At 40.3% G+C, this 20,847-nt stretch overlaps 2 protein-coding genes across 2 annotated transcripts in view; one reads left to right on the plus strand and one right to left on the minus strand.

Annotated features, from left to right (window-relative positions):
* Window positions 1-4,748: 4,748 nt before the first annotated feature.
* Window positions 4,749-14,459, minus strand: DCAF16 (DDB1 and CUL4 associated factor 16). Its single transcript, XM_066384694.1, has 2 exons — window positions 14,310-14,459; window positions 4,749-7,843 (listed from the first exon to the last, which is right to left on the minus strand). The coding sequence occupies exon 2, from the start codon at window positions 7,256-7,258 to the stop codon at window positions 6,584-6,586; it is 675 nt and encodes a 224-aa protein (XP_066240791.1). The 5' UTR covers window positions 7,259-7,843; window positions 14,310-14,459; the 3' UTR covers window positions 4,749-6,583.
* A 178-nt stretch (window positions 14,460-14,637) lies between these two features.
* The window catches only part of NCAPG (non-SMC condensin I complex subunit G), a 28,463-nt gene continuing 22,253 nt past the window's right edge, over window positions 14,638-20,847 (plus strand). Inside the window, exons 1-5 of the mRNA XM_066384693.1 lie at window positions 14,638-14,848; window positions 15,773-15,973; window positions 17,209-17,437; window positions 19,298-19,443; window positions 20,105-20,189. Of these exons, the coding sequence (XP_066240790.1) occupies window positions 14,738-14,848; window positions 15,773-15,973; window positions 17,209-17,437; window positions 19,298-19,443; window positions 20,105-20,189 (772 nt within the window). The 5' untranslated portion in view covers window positions 14,638-14,737. The remainder of the gene's footprint in view (window positions 14,849-15,772; window positions 15,974-17,208; window positions 17,438-19,297; window positions 19,444-20,104; window positions 20,190-20,847) is intronic.

Here is a 20,847-nt window from a genome sequence, read left to right on the forward strand (position 1 = left end):
TTATTATTTATTTATTTATTTATTTATTTGTATTTTTCTGAAGCTGGAAACGGGGAGAGACAGTCAGACAGACTCCCGCATGCGCTCGACCGGAATCCACCCGGCACGCCCACCAGGGGCGATGCTCTGCCCACCAGGGGGCGATGCTCTGCCCCTCCAGGGCGTCGCTCTGCCGCGACCAGAGCCACTCTAGCGCCTGGGGCAGAGGCCAAGGAGCCATCCCCAGCGCACGGGCCATCTTTGCTCCAATGGAGCCTTGGCTGCGGGAGGGGAAGAGAGAGACAGAGAGGAAGGAGGGGGGGGTGGAGAAGCAAATGGGCGCTTCTCCTATGTGCCCTGGCCGGGAATCGAACCCTGGTCCCCCGCACGCCAGGCCGACGCTCTACCGCTGAGCCAACCGGCCAGGGCCGCCAGGGGCTTTTTAAATGGCTCATTTTTCTGGATGGGGAGGACAGGATCGGGTATAAGCCTGGCTGCCAGATTAAGCTGCTGGGTGGACAAAAGGGACGATGGCTCATGTTCGGAATACTGACATTCTCTCCATCTCCCTGCCTTCAGCACAGCACCGCACCGCACTGCACCGCATGATCACTCTCCCCCAGGTCCCAGTTCTAACGGGGACTTTGGTTCAATTTCTCCAGAAACTGAGCCTCCAGTCTTTGACTAGAAAGAGGGATAGTCACCTGGCCATAAAAGAAGGGCACAAATAAACTTGCAAGGAATCCCCTTGTCTCCAGCTTTGTTCCTTACCCTCACCTCCTGGGCACCTTGTGCTTCAAATCCTCGCCTTTGGGAGTTCTGGGAGGAAAGGACAGGGGTTCTACATTTGTGGACGTTTCCTTCGATGAAGAACAGCTGCCGGAACTGTGCTACTTATCAGGTGTTTAAACTTTAAAAAGGTCGTAAACTTAATGTTCCCCTTCATGACAAAGAATAATGAAAAAGCAACTGCTTAAAACACAAACAAGGAAACAGTTAACCCAATCTACCTATTATTGAGGCAGCATTTTAAAAATTACAAAAATTCCTGGAAATGCTTTAATGGTTGTGATTATTTTAGCCTAATACAATGTGTCTTTCATAAAAAGTTGCACATCTGCAACTGGTCTTCCTTCTACGCCTCTGCAATGTTCTAACCCTGTGTCAACCATTTGTTAGCCTACCCTCCACCCCAATCAAGTATCTGGAGGTAAGAAAACACCACATAACAGGAAGAACCATTCTGTTCCCTGGGAACTACATGACTACAACCCAAGCTGAATCAACGCTACCAACACATTTTTGGGGCTACCAGATAAAACACAGGATTCCAGTTAATCTTAATTTCAAAAAAATAATAAATTATTTTTGTATAAGGATTTCCACATTTCATTATTTACCTGAAATTGAAATTTTTGTGTCTCGCATTTTTATTTGCTAATCTGGCACCTCAACACATTTAAAGAAACCATGTGTCATAAGTAGAAAGTGACCAACATAAAAAAGTGGTTTTAAAGAAGGAAATTGGGATCTGGACCAAAGCATTCAAGCCACTGGGAATCCTATGTTACTACCAGGCTGATAGGCAGGGGACTACACCATATAACCTGCTTTGTGGTAGGTCCCCACAGAATGCATAGGCTGTGGCCAACATTAATGTTTCCAATTAATGTAGGAATTTAGTGTCTCTGGGTCATGGTTAGCCTGTTCATTGTGTCATCAGGACTCTGCTACCTTACCAAGTCATTCTGGTTGCTCAGGGTGCAATCATAGTACCAATCCAAGATCTTTTTTTTTTTTTTTTTGTATTTTTCTGAAGCTGGAAACGGGGAGAGACAGTCAGACAGACTCCTGCATGCGCCCAACGGGGATCCACCTGGCATGCCCACCAGGGCGACGCTCTGCCCACCAGAGGGCGATGCTCTGCCCCTCCGGGGCGTCGCTCTGCTGCGACCAGAGCCACTCTAGCGCCTAGGGCAGAGGCCAAGGAGCCATCCCCAGCACCTGGGCCATCTTTGCTCCAATGGAGCCTTGGCTGCGGGAGGGGAAGAGAGAGACAGAGAGGAAGGAGAGGGGGAGGGGTAGAGAGGCAGATGGGCGCCTCTCCTATGTGCCCTAGCCGGGAATCGAACCCGGGTCCCCCGCACGCCAGGCCGACGCTCTACCGCTGAGCCAACCGGCCAGGGCCCCAAGGTCTTTTTTGATGGCCATACCCTTGGGCTGTTCCAACTGTTGCTGCTACTGGACCACTGCCTAACTCACGTGCTGTAAAACACTAGTGGGTATATTGGAGTGTCAGGTGCCAGAGCTGACACTGTAGGTGCAAAGGTAACATTAGGCAAGAGCTGAGCAGTCAACCTAAACATAATTTTCCCCAAATAAGAAGACATTGCCAGCTCCTTAATTTACAAACTGCAACATTTATTCTAAGACTCTCACATCTGGTTTCTGTTGAAATCTAATTTGGTCTCTATGTACATATACTAGAAACTATTTAATCTTGTTTGGCTGATCAGATCAGGGTCTCCTGATTCCTGATTATGTCCTACTCCAGGGAACAGGGCATCACAGTCCAAATGATCTCAAGGATTTTCATGTCATGTGTTGGGTTTATCTATGCTGTCTCAAATATATTGTCCAAATGCCAGTCAACTTACTGTTTTATAAGCAAACCCTGAACTGTTGCTAACATTTTAACAGCTGACTCTATGCTATTTAAAAGCAACAATTCTGGGAGTCTGCCTGTCACACCATTTTATTCTATTCAATAAAATCAGGCATCTTTCCCATATTTCACTGAGAAGAGTTTATGAAAAGTCATAGCTCTCACAGCTTAGTGAAGCTGGGTAGCTAGCGACTGTCTGATCAGAGCTGGGTAGCCAGTGACAGGTCATTGTGGAACCTTTTTCTTTCCATTTTTTTGGTTCCACTTCCAAAACTTTTATATAAACTCACAGCTGCCACCAACTGGAAAGGAATAGCATAGATGATTGTATACAATGTTCAGACTCATCCATAAAGCCATTAACTAAACTGTTTAAAATTGGCAAAGACATACCAGTTCTCCTTTTGATAACACCAAGTTGACACAGAATAGCTAGCAGTTTGGGTCACCAGGTATAGCTCTCTCAATTTCCCTCAGGCCAGTGGGATGGCTCTTGGCAGACTCCTAGGCCAGTAGTTTGTACAAAGTTGTGTCACAAAGTCAGAAATTCCCCAGCCATTTGAGCAAAACGTTTCTGTCCCTGGTCCCTGTACGCCATCTCCTGTGAACTCAGCATATATAACTTAGCCCTATGAGCACAATCTGTTTTATCTAGACCCTTAGCCGACTTCCCCTTGTAGGGCTGCTTGTTGCAGAGTCCTTCTATGAATTCACATGATATTAGGATGGCTACCCACTTTAAATATTTAAGGCCCAATATAAGGATTAAGCTTATTTAATATGACTAGAAAGCAGAAATGGCATCAATGGCCAAATGCTTTGGGATAATTTATCCTGGTTCAAAATATTTTAAAACTTAATTTCTTACAGAGTATTTTATTTAATTTTGCAATCCCAGTATCTGGATTAGAGTAGGCATTCCCTAACGGTATTAGATAAATGATTAAATTTCTAATACAAGATACTTAGAACTAATGTGCTGCTCCAAAGATACTGAGTTCTCTAACACTGAAGCCAAAATTAGAAAATCACTTGAAGTTGTAAAAGTATTTATGCATCAGTAAGAAAAAACCCAAGTGACTTCTAAGGTTCCTAACTGCTCTAACAATCTACTCTAATATCAAAAGTTTTCATTCAGTGGTAGAGTGTCAGCCTGGCGTGCGGGAGTCCTGGGTTTGATTCCTAGCCAGGGCACACAGGAGAAGCACCCATCTGCTTCTTCACCCCTCTCCCTCTCATTCCTGTCTCTCTCTTCCTCTCCTGCAGCTGAGGCTCCATTGGAGCAAAGTTGGCCCAGGTGCTGAGGATGGCTCTGTGGCCTCTACCTCAGGCGCTAGAATGGCTCTGATTGCGGCAGAGCATCGCTCCCTGGTGGGCATGCCGGGTGGATCCCGGTCGGGCACATGCGGGAGTCTGTCTGACTGCCTCCCCGTTTCCAACTTCAGGGAAAAAAAAAGTTTTCATTAGAGCAGTTTTTTTCAGGTGGATAGTTGTGATAGCTCTGTCCTCTTTCTGTAATGTATTTTTTTCTTTCTTAGAAAGCTGATGTGTTTAAAATACATGACTGATCTTCTGGGCTCAAGGTATATGAACAGCTTCAACAAAAAGGCTGCCTATCTGTACTGAGAGAATACCTTTAAACAACATTAATGTCCACTGCTTTAGAAATCCTGTTTCCTCAGTCCTTTGATAAATATTTATATAGAAAATAAATGTGCCCTTCTTTATCCTAATTATGGTGACTGCATTTAACTAAAGGCCCACAAGGGGTATGAAAATGGTCAATTCAGCCCTAATCCTACATCCATGGCACACAGAAAGAAGTGAAGACGTAAGGCTTATTCAGGGGCCTATCCTTTTGTGCAATTGTAATTACTTAATATGTAAACAAATGCATTCAAATCCGGGTCTTGACAACATCTCACATTATCTCCTTCAAGTATGTTTCATTTCTAGAGTTGCCAAGTCATCTCCTATCAGAGAGACTGCGAAGATATAGTACTGTATCTATTGACTTTATTCAGCACTTCGTGAATGTTGAATATGCCTTAAGCAAAGCGGGATCTATTTCATTTGTTGAGAATAAATGACCATACTCTGTTCAGCATGTACAAAGCTGTTGGTTTATTCAGCCGCAAAGCTGGGGAAAGGCTTCCTTTAGGAATAAATAGCAATAATGTGTTTATGAGCAAGGCATTTTTACACACACATACACACACACATGTACACACACATGTACACACATAGACACACACAAACATCCAGAGAAAAAGGAACAAACTATGGTTACATAAACATCAACATATTTTAATTTTTAGATCTCCCTATCTTTCCCACCTCCCTCTTAAAAAAAAAAACAGGTTATAACATTTTAAAAGCCAGTTTCACAGAAAATATCTACATGGGAACAGTTTCTGATACATTCAGTTACACTAACAGTATGATAAGATTTCAGTTCAGTAATTTCCCACTAACAAATATTTTTTCTACCTACTACAATCCCTCCTTTATTTCCTTAAAACAACTAAGGCTCAGAAGTAATACTCATTGGGTTATACATATTCTTCTCTCTCCTTAAAGTTACTACACATTTATAGGATTTGTGATTCCATTAATACTTTAATATTTTGATGCCACATTGTAGACAGCACTAAGTGATGGAGAATAGTAAAAAGCAAAACTAAAATAAGGGAGTATATATCTTTTAACAATGTATTTTCTGAATCTGTTAGATGCTTAGTCAACCAGGATCATACACAGGTTTCACTCTTTATTGTAGGTGTGTAAAAAGATCTAACAGTCTCATGCATTTTATTTATGCTGACGTCTACATTTTGACTCATCTAAATAAACATAGCACGACTCATTTACAAGAGTACATACATTTCCTTGTTGAGACACATCTAAAACTAATCTACGTAGAAAAACAATACTAAAAACTCTTGAACTTCAGATTGTATTAGGCTGAGACTTTTCTGTATTAAGTTCGAAGCGGTCCTAGAAAGTCTGCAATGGATGGGGAAAGTGCATTAAGTACTGCTCTAAGAAACGTATAGACTGAAATACTTTAATCCACTAGCAGTTAGGATTGAAAACATAAATGCTCTCTTAATAATCCTTTCCCTTTGGTCTTTCAGAATGTGTTTAATTTCCTCTTGACTAAAGTCTGGGTGCCAGATACAGAAAATATATTCCCTATAGAACAGGTGTCTGTTTAATCCACAGGTATGATCTTTTTAATTAGACAGCCTGGTGGGAACCTATCAAATGTTTATGCTGTAAGTGCAGGTACTTTAATAGGTCTGGAGTAGGTAGGCTAGGTTTGAAACTGTACTTCCTCTCCCCCAAATAGGAACCTCTAAAGCCTGCCATATGTGACCTATCCACATAAAAGCTGAGAAATGTAGCATATTCCCACCAGCTTCTTTTGTCTAGTTATTCAACTTCATTCAACTACCTCCCTACAAATGGATGTCAGAGAAGACTGCTCAGGAACATGTTATTGGGAGTGGCTAACTTCCCACTTTCCACAGTAGCTGTTGTGAAAGTTGGGTAACAAAAGGGTTAGCACCTAACTCTTCCTTCCCATTAATATTAGATACCTAGTTAGAGTCCATTCAGGTAGGCAAAGTAAGTTGGGGGGAGAACTGAGTGTGGAGAATTGTCAATTTATTTTTTGTAGTATGGTCCCTGTTCACTAATTCTCCACTGCAGTTCTCATTTTATCCACAGGGTCTAGCAAAGGGAACGCTCACAATGCATTTCTGCAGTTCAGGTATGGGCCTCTTGGACGGACAGTCAATCCTCGGTGTAGTTCGGCTTGTCGGGACAGGGCAGTTTGGTGGCAGGTGAGGGACACTCCCTTCTCAGCTCTGGGCGGTGGACCTCGACTCCTTTCCCACTGGCAGCACGAGAGCTGCCAGAACCCACGGCGGAGCTTCAGAGCGACGCGGTCAGGAGTTTGCTCACTGCCTTCTGAAAGTCAGTGTACGAGTAAGTGGTGTTGATGGGCTCAGTGCAGGTGGTCTCCTTCACTGTCTTAGTCAGCCAGCCGCAGCAGCAGCCAGAAACGCAGGAGTTGGGGATCTGTTTTAGGTATTCAGGTATGGGGGTGGCTCTACTCAAGGTTCGGCTTAACTGTTTGGTGGCAAACTGCAGCGCTCCATTCAGGGTGGCATGATCTCTAGAGAGCCGGCTGGGACTTGTCAGGGGCTTTTGAAAAGGTGGGACTCCACAGGAAGCCAGTGGCGGCCACTCAGGAATTGGTTCCAGTCTGGGTACACAGTGGGAGCAATGGGAGAGTCTTAGACCTATCTCTCGAAGTATGTGGACTGGTGTGCTTGGATCTAAGAGTTTAGCATGATACAACCAGGAGTTAGGATTCAAAGGTTTCCAAGTTGTTGAATATTTTAAAAGGCTCTTAACCTGCCAGGCAAGACTCTCAAGAGGTGTCAGGTTGGGCACCACAGGGTCCTCTTCTTCAGAGGAATCCCACTCTTCCCCAGAACTCTCATTGATGTAGTTGGTGCTTTCTTCCTCCTCACTTTCTGATTCTGATAAGGGGTCAGGAGAAGGATTTCTGGGACCCATTAAAACGAACAGAAGAGGCACCATAAAAAGGTAACAGTTTAAGCCAGCAAAACACTGACTAACACTGGCAAATAGAAACAAAAGATGAAAACTCCTTTCAACAAGATGAACTTGCCTGTTTCTGAGTCCGTCACACACAAAGTATGCCTCTGGCTTGCACCACTGTGTAGTTCTTCAGATTATGTTGTATACTCTTCATTTACAAAGAAGACATCTCAGTTCTCAGGACCAGTTCAGTGTGTAAGAGTGTTAGTCACTTACCAGTGGCACAGGTCAGTCTCTTCTTTAAATCCTGGCTACCCAAGGAGAAGGGGTGCTCATCTAGGCAAGCTGATTTTCTTAGCGTGGTCTCAACAAGTTGTGATACTGTGAAGAGACACTTGTGTCTTCTGTTTTGTTGTCAGGGATAATATATCTACTCGGTAACGAAAAGAAACTCGGTGGTTGTCTTCACAGTCTGCTGGTGTAGCAAATTTTGTGTAGGGAGATGGTGGAATGAGTTGTCACGGACATCTGGTGCACACGGATTCGATGTTTTCCATAGGTGGTGCAAATGCCCTTGGAAACTGGTGACTTAGCTGTCAAACTGTCTGGAAAGGTAGCCTTAACCTGTGAATGAGAAGACTAGATACATGATATTAAAGCCTGAAAGCACTAGGTAACTTAACTGTCCATCTAACTATCAGTATCCAAAAACATGGATACTGATCAAGAAGCCTTCCTGGCTTTCCCATTTCTATATCAGAGGCTCAGGCAGATTTTCAGACTGTGATTTCTAAAATCACAAAATTGGGAAGTAGAATCTATAGCCATTTTAATCTCTTGTTGGTACATATCTGGGCCAATTTGTTTTAAATATGCAGTTCTAGCCCAGAAAATTACTTTCACTAAAGCAAATCACTTATGTCCCACACTCCAAATAGAGAACTATAAAAACTCTTTTATATACAGTGGTACCTTGACATACGAATTTAATTCGTTCTGTAACTGAGCTCATAAGTCAGTCAACTCCTATATCAAACTGCCGATACTGGACCTGTGCGCCAACGCGCCAACTAGCGGCAGCTTCCCGAATCACAACTCGTATCTCGGAATTTTGCTTGGATCTCTAACAAAAATATGAACCTAGTCGCAGCTCGTATCTTAAAAAATTTGTATGTTGGTCTGTTTGTATCTCAAGGTACCACTGTATATCTTTTTACTTTTAGATGCACTTGGTGGAATTAGGTTTAAGAGACCTATCTTGCTTGTAGAACTGCTAGATATTAGGACTCTTCCTGTGACCCTAGAGGTTGTGGCCATATGACCATACGTTACAGGTATAAACCTTTGTACAGTAGAAATTACACTGAATGTAAACAGGTTACATTCACAATTAAAAGCAGACATCCATATTAGATTAAAAAAACAAAATTAAGATTTAATAATATGCTAACAAAAGTCATTTTAAAGTAAAAAGACACAGGTAAAAAACAAAATGATAAAAAAGGATATATCAGGCAACTGTAGACCAAAATAAAGCTAAGACAGTAATTTTAATATATAACAGAAGAATTTTTAAATAAAAAATTATAAGTGATAAAGATGGATGATAATGCTGGTAAAAGGAACTGAATAAAGTGATATACAGTTAAATCCTCACTATTGTTGCTAATAGGGTCTGCAACTTTAAACAAAATGATGTTATCATAGGCTAATTGATATAAACAACAGTTAGATTCTATGGCATCTCATCAACATAACAAAGTGATGTTGAATGAAAGGACATTATCAGAGGACCTTCTGTACTGATCATAAATGCACATGAAAACAGATACTCAGAATTCCTCAAGTAACTACTGATAAAACTGAGGGCAGGAAATATAAGCAGGGAAGCAAAAGGCATGAAAAACAGTTAAAACATTATATACTTTGGGTATTATGTAAGTAAACAGAACACTACACCAAACAATAGATATTTGAGTGCACACACAAATAGATCATGTAGTAGGTTATAAAATATAACTAGATTCCAAAAAGTAATTTTATTCAGATTAGATTCTGTGACGACAATGCAATAAAAGTAGACCTTAAACATTAGTTAAAAGTAATCCTGTGTTGGGATGTAAATAACTCATGGGTTAAAATGGAAATTATAAAGGATATTAAGAAATATTAAAACTGAATAAGATAAACCACCCACAGGGCAAAATTTGTGGGACATAGCCATACCAGTACCTAAAGAAATTTATAGCTTTGAATACACTGATGAGAAAATGAGGAATTCTGAATATCCACAAGAATTCAATTCAAGATAATGAAAAAGAACAACAGCAAAATAAGCAGGAAGGAAAATAATAAAGGCAGAAATTAAATAGTATATAAAACAGTAGTAGAGAAGATAAAACTAAAAATTTATTGAAAATATAAATTAAAAAAACAAAACTGGTGAGACTTACCAAAAAAAGATTAAAAAATAAGAGAGTAAAAATAAACGTGACAAAAACATGCTAAAATATGAAAATCTAGATGAAATGGCTAAATTCTAGAATATAAAATACTACATTCATACAGGAAGAACTAGATAACTTCAATAGAACAGACTAGTAAGTATTAAAGAAAATGAAAAGGTTAACAACCTCCTATTAAAAACAACAGGCCCTTATGGTTTTATAAGTGAGCTCCACTAATTCCTAGAAAATTCATACCTATTTTATATGTTGTTTCAGAGAAAAGAAAAATGTATATAAACTAACGCCTTTAATGAGGACAATAAAATATTAATTCCAAATCTAGGTATGAATCAAATAAAAAAAGTATAGGCTCATTTCACTTGCAAAAATTCCAAATATTATCCAACTAGACTCACAGTGTATTAAAAAGAAAAATATGTTATAATCAGGTAGAGCTTATCCCAGGCAAACAAAAATATCTCAACCTCAGAAAATTTCTAAATAGAAATCACCACAGTAATAAAATAAAGCAAAAAAATAAAAACATAATTTATCAACTATGGATATTTAACCTTCGTTAGTTCCTGATAAACCTATTTATGCTTTAAAAACAAAAGAAAACACTCTTCCCAAACAAGCAAGAGAAAGGTACTTGGTCAACTTGGTACAGGTTATCAGCCAAACCCTTTCAGCAAATACTACCCCACATGAGAAACTTTAGATATATTCCCTTAAAAAATGAAATTAGATAAGGATGACCATAAATGATAGACAAAGAACCAAAAGTTCTAATCAATGTTATAAAAGAACAAATAACAGGTGCAAGAACTGGGAAGAAAAGACATAAAGCTATTAATTTACAAATGATATGGTCATCTATTAAAAAAAAGACTAATATAGAAGCTATCAGAGCTAATAAAAGAGCTCAACAAAATTCCTGGATCCGAGATTAAATACCTATAAATATTCATTAGTTTTAAATTCTTCTACAAACCCTGTAAGATAGGAACTTTTACTGTCCCCATCTACACAAGGCTTAAGCTACCTGCCCAAGGTCACACATCTACTGAGAGTCAGAATTTGAACCTAGGCACTCTTAACTCCTATACCAGTAATACTAACTAAAAAGTGTACTACATAAATACCTTTCACCAGGTAAATCACACAATCAAAAACAATGAGTTCGATCACATTAAATTTACTCATTTCTCGACTGAACTAAAGACTTCGAGAATAAAGTTTACAAATCAACAAAATAGTAGTAACCTCAATAAAGAAATGGGCAAAGCATTTATGACAACATGGATGTACCTTGAGGACATTATACTAAGTGAAATAAATAAGGAAAAGCTAAGAACTATGATTTCACACATAGGTGGGATATAAAACTGAGACTCATGGACGTTGACAAAAGTGAAGTGGTTTCCAGGGGGAGTGGAATGGAAGGGAACATAAAGAGGGACAACTATATGGCGACAGAAAATATTTGAGTATGGGTGATGGGCCACAATACAATCAACAGTTCAAATGCTATAGAGATGTTCACCTGAAACTTATTGATCAATGCCACCCCGTTAAATTTAATAAAAAATAAAAAGAAATGAGCAAAGGACCTGGTGTATGGACCTCCCAAACTTGAATCCTGGAAGCGACCACCTGCTTCTGTTTTTATACCCCTCCACAATCCAGGACAGCCAGTGGCTTGATTGGCTCATGATCCCCGTCACTGGGGATAGCTCCCTGGGAGCTTATCTGCCTCAGGTGCTAAAAATAGCTAGGTATTGGAGCATTGGCCCCAGATGGGGCTGCCGGATGGATTCGGTGCCTGCTGGAGTCTGCCTAACTATCTCCCCTCCTCTCACCTAAAAAAAGAAAAAAAAAATTTCTGTAGTTTTGGAACTACACAGCCTTACCATACAAATTCTTTAGTTTTGTTCAATTAAGAATCCCAAGGACAGGTAGAGATTTATTCCCAAAGTTTCCATTATTTGTTCTTTTTTCCCACAGTACTAAAAGCAAAATTCAAGAAATAGGTAAGCTGCAAGGCAGTGAAACTACTGTGGTTAGCAATATAGCATCTTTTTCTTTTACTACCTTTATTGAAATATAATTGACAAAGTATATTTAAAAATGTGTGCTGTGGTGCTTTGATGTATGTATTCACTGTGAAATCATTACTACAATTGAGTTAATTAATATCTATCACCTCAGTTATCACTTTTTTTGTGGGTGGTGCGAATACTTGCGATCTATTCTTAGCAAATTTCAAGTATATAGTTTAACTGTAGTTACCACGCTGTACATGAAGTCTCCAGAACTTGTAACTTCCATTCTACTCTGTTACTGAGTTTGACTTTTTTAGATTTCACTTATTAGGGGGATATACAGCATTTGTCTTTCTGTGCTGCCTTATTTCAGTTAATATAATGTTCTCCTGGTTAACCCATTTTGCTACAAATTGCAGGATTTTAAAAGACTGCATATTCCATTCTGTATCTCACATCTTTATTCATTCATCCATTGATTGGCACTTAGGCTATTTCCACACATTGGTTACTGTGAAAAATGCTGCTATAAAAATGGGAGCACATATATATGTTTGATGTAGCATCTTTATTTCCTTTGAATTATATACCTAGAAGTGAGATTATGGGACATATAGGAGTTCTACTTTTAATTTTTTTTAGGAACTTCTATACTGTTTTCTATAACAGCAGTACAAATTTACATTCCCCCCAACGTGTATAAGATTTCCCTTTCCACATCCTTGCCAACATTTGTTTTCTTTTGACTTTTTGATAAGACACTAACAGGTATGAAGGGTTATCTATCCTGGTTTTGACTTGCATTTCCCTGATAATTACTGATGTTGAACACCTTCTCATATACCTGTTGGCTATTAATATGTCTTTAGAAAAATGTATATTTGGGTCCCTTGCTCACTTTTTTGTTGTTTTGGATATTGTGTTGTATAAGTTCCTTATATATTCTGGATATTAATCCCTTTTGGGATATATGGTTTGTGAATATTTTCTTTCATTGCAATAGCTATCATTTAATTTTGCAATTTAAAATATTTATTTTTTTCATATCATAGTTTAAAAATTACTGAACAAAAGTTATTAATCCTAAAAAAACCTAACTAATTAAAATATAGTTAGGCTGACCTCTGGTGGCCAGATAGATGCTTCATCCTTCAGTAACTGACAAAATTGTATGAAGTCATCTTATTTGTGGCCAGAGACAGCCAACTAAAAAACAGTAAAGGAAATGATATTGTTAGAAACTCCACAAACAAAATAACAAAGGTAGCAGGCACCCAAAGCATAAGGAGAGCTGAGCAATTAAAGGCCACAAAATAAGAAAATGCTTCCAAATATTAGTTCTAGTTTTTAGTTTACCAGTTGACTTTACACTAAAAAAAAAAAAGATATACACAGAGGTTCTCAAAGAATAGTTGCACACTGTCCAGTACTGTGGCCACTCATCCTATATGTCTGCTGAACATGAGATGTGGTTAGCGTAAAATACCCAATTTCAAAGACCGAGTAGGAAAAATAATATAAATAACCTCATTATGTATGTTGGTAACATGTTGAAATGACATTTTGGGATATATTTGCTTAAAAACTTAATGTCCGTTGCAGGTTTCTTTCACCACACCCTTCGGGGCATTCTACGTTTTAGCTATCCTGAGATTATCAATGCTATCAGCATATTCCAAGCATTCTTGGGCCTCTATACTTTTGCTCTAATTAAGCTACAATGTGTCTTCAGAAATTAGACATCTTGATAATTTTGAAATTATGGGCAACCCATTGCTTGTATCTTCACTACTTTACCATTTGAATAACTACAATGTTTCAGGAGTTAGGAACAAGCAGCGAGACAACGGAGGAATAAAGTCCGGCATTAGTCATGCAACAGAATACTAGCAACCCGTGCCTCAGTTTCCTCATCTTCAAAGGAGACAGAAATGACCTCATAGGGGTTGTTTGTAAAGATGAAATGAACCGTTCAGGGCAACGTCTGGCACACGGGGTTCCAGGGCAAAAAATCAGTATGAATAAAACCTCAAAAACGATACTGATTGAAAAAACGGAACTGCATATTTGATCATTCCCTATTAGTACCCAAAACCAATAGGGTAGACTCATTCAGAGACGTTTTCCTGCGTCGTTGATCCACGCCAGTGAACAGTAAACCCAGGGAAGCCGCTACGACGGGGAGGGAAGGTGGCTCCATAGGAACCAGAGGCTCGGGGCTCTGTCACCGCGGGGACGGAGGCGCTCACTAGGGTCCGACGGCATCCACTAAAGAAACAGTTTCAGGACTTCGTTCCCGCTCCAAGGCACCCCGATGTCCCTGCGTACCCTAAGCACGCTGCCCGTCTCCGCCGAGGCCTCTGCCGCCCCGCGCCCCGCAGCCGAGGCCCGGAGGCCGGCACGGCCGGGACCGGCGGCGCCCGCGCCCCTCGGCATGCCTCCTCCGCCGACCCGAGAGCGTCCCCCTCCCGGCGGAAGCAGGCCGCGGATGTGTCCCCAGGCCCCCATCTTCCCCTGCACGACTGCCCTCCTCCCCGGCTCCCCGCTCCCCTGCGGTCGGAGCAGGGCTGTTCCCCTCAGCAGGTTCCCTCCTCTCACCCATGGAGGATCGTTTTTGGGTCCTCGCCTCCCGCCCGCCACACCACCAGGACAGGCCTGACGCCACTCCGTCCCCTCAGCAGGGGCACTTCCGGGAGAGCCGACGCCTCCCCGCCTCCCCGTTAGAAATTCCACTTCCCACCCGGAAAACCGCTGGCGAAACCTTACGCGCATGCGCCCAAACCGCAGGCTTTGACGAGAGTGGATCCATCTCTTCCCGCTCTCGTCGCCCGAGGCAGTCGTGGCAGTCTCGCGGTATTTCCTCCTCTACCGCGGGAGTTATTTAAATACTCTGGCGGTAGCCACGCCCCGAGTGCTCAGTGGCCGGCGGAGGGGAGGCTGAGGAGGTTGGGTTTGGGTTTGTGTGGTCTGTCTGTCCGGCGGCAGGCGATCGCAGACAGGGCTCGTCCCCGCGGAGTCGCGCCACGATGGGGGTAGAGAAGAAGCTACTGCAGATCAAGGAGGCCTTCCAGCTGGCGCAGCAGCCGCACCAGAACCAGGCGAAGCTGGTGGTGGCGCTGAGCCGCACCTACCGCACGGTGAGCGCCCCGGACCCCGAGGCCCCTTGTCCGCTTCGCCCCTCGCCCTCCCGCGGCTCTCCCGATTGGCGACACCGCGACTCCAGCCTCCTTAACCCTCCCGATCGCGCGACTTGCCAGAGATGCCGGGCCTCCCCTCGGTGCCCAGCAACCTCTGGCGCAGACCGTTAGTCCTTTATTGGCGGTGCACTTGGAGGGAAACGTTGACGAGCTCCGGGGCGACCGGGCACCCCGTGTGGGACCTCTGGGTGGATCCTGAGAGCTGTGCTTCAGCTGTCGCTGTCCCTCTGGCCACCGCGCACACCAGAAGCGCCGACCGTCAGCCAAACCACTCTAACCTCTGCCTGTGGTTAAATTGTATCAGATCATCAAATAGCAAATTATTAGGACCTGGCTCTTCCTATTCCTGTCAATACTGTTTCTTTTGTTTTGAATGGGGGCGGTGAGAAGAATAGGGCAATGAATGTCGGTAAAACAAATTGCCGCGCGGTCCAAGAAAAATTGTTAAGTCAACACAGTAGCATTTGAAGATAGGTAGGATGTGAAAGTTATTATCAAAAAGAAGTTTCTGTGTGAGGCTAAATATGATAAAAATATTCAAGCTACTGTTGATCTTGGGTTTATGAATCGTATATTTACTAAACTGGTACCAAGGCATATTGAGAATTCAGGGCTGTTGGGGGAAAAAAGGGAATTCTTTCATTGCCAGACTTCACGATTGTTGTCTCCCTGGGAGAAGTTAATTTCTATGGAGAGAAATTCGTGCACATTTATTTCCGTTTTGATGGTTTGGATAATTCAGAGTTTGCTTAATGATGATTTTCATTTCAGTTATGGCTAAAACTTCCGACAGTCTTAGGGTAGTGTGGGGAAGATAAGGATTTTTATCAGTGCAGTTTGTGAAGGGTTTCTTTTGTCTTTCAGATGGAGGATAAAATAATCTTTCATGAGGAGTTCGTTCATTACCTTAAATACGCCATGGTGGTCTACAAACGGGAGCCCGTTGTGGAGAGGACGATAGATTTTGCAGCCAAGTTTGTTACTTCCTTTCACCAGTCGGATGTGGAAGATGATGAAGAGGAAGACGGTGGCATTTTAAATTATTTGTTTACTTTTCTGTTACAGGTATTATGAAAACTAGAACTCTGGGGACGTAATTGTGGAAAACTTGACTAGTATATTAAAAGGGCAATGGGAGTTAGGGACTGAAATGTCTGGTAGATGACAAAAATGTCTGTGAATGAGCCTGTTTCTTATAGGAAATATTAGAACTGTTGTTAAGATTAAAAGGTGGACTTTTAAAATAACTCCAGTATAAAATTTTTAATGAGCTAGTTTAAAAAACTAGTTCTCTTATACGGTTGTTTCAAATGAGTTCTCTATTTTAGAAATAAAGTAACGGTTCCTGTAAAAAGGGAGCTATTTTTTTTTAAAGATAATATTTTGTTTTTTTAAAATTTTATTTATTTACTTACTTATTTATTTTACAGAGACAGAGAAAGTCAGAGAGAGGGACAGACAGACAGGAACGGAGAGAGATGAGAAGCATCAATCATCAGTTTTTCATTGCAACACCTTAGTTGTTCATTGATTGCTTTCTCATTTGTGCCTTGACCGTGGGGCCACAGCAGACCAAGTAACTCCTTGCTCAAACCAGCGACCTTGGTTCCAACCAAGCTGATGAGCTTTGCTCAAACCAGATGAGCCCGTGCTCAAGCTGGTGACCTTTGGGTCTCGAACCTGGGTCCTCCACATCCCAGTCGGATGCTCTATCCACTGCGCCACCTCCTGGTCAGGCGGGATTTATTCTTCTAATTTAGCGAATACTTTAGACCAGGGGTCCCCAAACTTTTTACACAGGGGACCAGTTCACTGTCCCTCAGACCATTGGAGGGCCGGACTATAAAAAAAACTATGAACAAATCCCTAGGCACACTGCACATATCTTATTTTAAAGTAAAAAAACAAAACGGGAACAAATACAATATTTAAAATAAATAACAAGTAAATTTAAATCAACAAACTGACCAGTATTTCAATGGGAACTATGCTCCTCTCACTGACCACCAATGAAAGAGGTGCCCCTTCCGGAAGTGCAGCGGGGGCGGATAAATGGCCTCAGGGGGCCGCATGTGGCCCGCGGGCCGTAGTTTGGGGACCACTGCTTTAGACTGTACTGTATATGTTGAGACTTTATATAGTATATGTTTAGTTGCCTGTAGATCAAGGCAGCATTATAATTAATCTGCAAGTAATGAATTACAGTTGTAATTTTTCAAATTCTAGTCGTATAGAATTCAAATGCTATGTGATTATTTACTAATAGTATGTGACTAAATTTTGGGTTGTCTTCATCTCAGTCTCATGAAGCAAACAGCAATGCAGTTCGATTTCGAGTGTGCCAGCTCGTAAACAAGCTCTTGGGAAATTTGCCAGAAAATGCCCGGATTGATGATGATTTGTTTGTTAAGATTAATGAAGCCATGCTTATTAGACTGAAAGATAAAATTCCAAATGTGAGGTTACAGGCAGTTCTTGCTCTTTCACGCCTTCAGGATCCCAAAGATGATGAATGCCCGGTGGCTAATGGTATGTGTAGCACCTAAATCCTTTTTCAGTTTTGTTGACTTTGTTAAATTATCAGTAGATACAATTTTTATTATGAACTAGACATATGTGAAAGACTATAGGTGTATATGTGTGTGTGTGTGCGCGCATATGTATATTTATACACACATATATGTGTGTGATTTTAAAAAGAAACCCAAGGAGACACCACCCAACTTAAAAGCACAGAGTGTCCTCAGTAACTTTGGAGCCTAACTTAAGCCCCACCCCAGTAACATCTCTCTCAGAGATAAGGATTATCCTAAATTTTGGGTTAATCCTTTTGTCTTTTTGTTTAAACAGTTAACTACATGTGTGTATCACTAAATAATAAGCTTTGCCTATCGTTTTGTATGCTATATGGGTCAGACTGTTTTTTCTGTGTTTTCAACATTATTTCTAATTGTAACACTCATCCATGTTGATCTGTTTATTTTCTGTTTTATAGCGATCTGTGGTATGAACAGAATTTATTGTTATTAATATTGATGGACCTTCTAATTTTTAGTTATTTTCTTAAAAAAGTGTTGTTTCTATGAACTAACACATGGTTTCTGATGCACAGGTTGAGTTTTTCTAGGGCATATATATGTGTTCAACTTTATTAGATAAGTTACGTGTGTTCTGTGAAACAGTGTACCAATTAATATTCCCATTAAAAGTGTATAACAGTCTTAACTGATCCACTGCTCCATATCCTCTCCAATGTTTGGTACTGTCAGGTTTTAATTTTTTGTTTATCAGGTTGTATGATGTATGCCATTGTTATGTATCTTTGTGGCTATTTAGCAGCCAATTAATTATCTTTCTTCTATTTAATGCCTGTTGATGTGTTCTCATTTTTTTGTTGGTTCGTCTTAATTTATTGGTGTTCTATACTCTGAAAAGAAATCCTTGGGTTATGTGAATTGTAAATCCCTTCCTACTTTGGATGGCTTATTGTTTCACTCTTTTTGGAATGTCTTTTGTTGGGTAGACCTTCTAATGTCAAAATTATCAATCTCTTGATTTGCACTTTTTAATCTTTTATTAAAGAAATCTTTACCTCTGGGCTCAGAAAGATAGCCTGGGTATATTTTGTAAACTCTTCTGTTCATTTTTCCCTTTGTCTCTGTTACTAGCTTTGTAATCAATTTTGATAAATGGCAGTAGTTGGTATTTTCTGGTGTTAATTGGTACACATAATAGTGTGTAAAACATATGTTTAATAGTCAACATGTACTTGATTATAAAGCTGGGGAAAATTTGGGCAGTAGAGATAAATAAACATTTAATTACAGAAGTGGATTTTGTTTCAGTATGTAAAACCAGAAGTTACTTCGTTTTAGAACTCATTAAAAATCAAAATAGTATTGAGCTTTTTATAAAGCCGTATCAGTTTAAAAATAAACTGCCTGCTATAATAGATATTCTTCTAAATCTTGAAAAGTATCAGAGGCATAATCTTAAAGCTTTTTAAAAAAAATTCTGCTTTTGTTGATTCTTGTATGTGTCCCTGACTACAAATCTAACCCATAACCTTGGTGTATTGGGGTGACGCTGTAACCAATTGAACTACCCGGCCAGAGCAGAGACATAATCTTAATGATAGATTTTTCTGAGATCTTTAGGAGTGTTTGTTTTTGTATTAGCCTTCATGTATAGTCCATTGACTAATTTCCCGTCCTGACCATGTTAAGAGAAGTTGGCAGAAGAAAATCTTCAGCGAAAATTAAAGGTGTAAGGCTAAAAGAGTGTTACTTTTATCGTTTAAAAAATACTATTAAATATAATGTGGGCTATTTTATGACTATGGTTAAAGAAATATTTCTTTAATGTACCAATATATATTTTTATTTTTAGCATATGTTACTTTGATTGAAAATGATTCCAATTCAGAAGTTAGGCGGGCAGTGTTATCATGTATTGTACCATCAGCAAAGACTTTGCCAAAGATTGTGGGACGCACGAGGGATGTGAAAGAGGCTGTCAGAAGGCTGGCCTTTCAGGTTAGTAAGTTCAATGTCTTCTATAAGCATGTCCTTTTTTTTCCCCCCATTGATTTAAGAGAGAAAAGCATCAACTCACTGTTGTACTAATTCCATTTAGTTGTGTACTCATTGATTGCTTTTTGTACATGCCCTGACCCAGGATTGAACCCATGACCTTGGTGCACCTGGACAACACTTGATCTACTGAGCCACCCGGCTAGAACCTAGGCATAGTTTTAAAAGAGAAAAAAGCTTTATACATATTTTTTAAAATTTAATTTAACTTTTTTTGTTTGTTTAAATTTAGAGAGAGGAAGGGAGGGAGAGACAGAGACAGGAACATTAAGCTGTTCTGTATGTGCCTTGACCAGGGATCGAACTGGCAACCTCTGTGCTTCAGGACAATTCTCCAACCAACCCAGCTATCTGGCCAGGGTTATCAAAAGCCACATTCTTAAAATATTTTGGAAAAATATTTGACAAATAATAATGATTTTTTAAATTGAGATTTTTACATATGGAGAGCATAGGTAATTTGATAGTATCTTATTGCATTAAATGTGTTATCAGATATAAATTTTTTTGGAGATCCTGGGTAATTGTCTTAGAAGAAGGAGATATTAGTTATGAAATATGTAAACTGTTAAGTTTAATGACCATTTTTTATTATCTCTTTAAGGTTTTAGGCGAAAAAGTTCATATGAGAGTTATGTCCATTGCTCAGAGAGTAATGCTCCTTCAACAAGGTCTTAATGACAGGTCAGGTAAGATAAACACATTTATATATGAAACTTTAGTAGACTATAAGTTCAGACTTAAAAGATTTAGGAAACAGGTGTCCTAAAATAAGTCAAGTAAGCTTATTAGTTCCACAGCCTATAGAAGTTTATCTTGATGTATTGTATAGAAAACATTTTATAAAGTTAAAAAGATCTTGATCAGGGGTCCCCAAACTACGGCCTGCGGGCCGCATGCGGCCCCCTAAGGCCATTTATCCAGCCCTCGCCGCACTTCCAGAAGGGGCACCTCTTTCATTGGTAGTCAGAGAGGAGCACATTGACCATCTCATTAGCCAAAAGCAGGCCCATAGTTCCCATTGAAATACTGGTCAGTTTGTTGATTTAAATTTACTTGTTCTTTATTTTAAATATTGTATTTGTTCCGTTTTGTTTTTTTTACTTTAAAATAAGATATGTGCAGTGTGCATAGGGATTTGTTCATAGTTTTTTTTATAGTCCGGCCCTCCAATGGTCTGAGGGACAGTGAACTGGCCCCCTGTGTAAAAAGTTTGGGGACCCCTGATCTTGATACTTAGAAGGAGCAGAGTTTGTTTGAATGTTCCTGTTTTACAGATTGAGAAACCACAGCTTAAGGCTACTGAGAGCTAATGTACATCAGAAGTACCAGTAGGGCACGATCTCT

The sequence above is a fragment of the Saccopteryx leptura genome, chromosome 5, assembly GCF_036850995.1.
Source record: "Saccopteryx leptura isolate mSacLep1 chromosome 5, mSacLep1_pri_phased_curated, whole genome shotgun sequence".
NCBI classification, from domain to species: Eukaryota; Metazoa; Chordata; class Mammalia; order Chiroptera; family Emballonuridae; genus Saccopteryx; species Saccopteryx leptura.

Excerpts from the sequence above, each read along its gene's own strand:
- DCAF16 (XM_066384694.1), bottom strand. The coding sequence starts at position 7,258 with ATGGTGCCTCTTCTGTTCGTTTTAATGGGTCCCAGAAATCCTTCTCCT.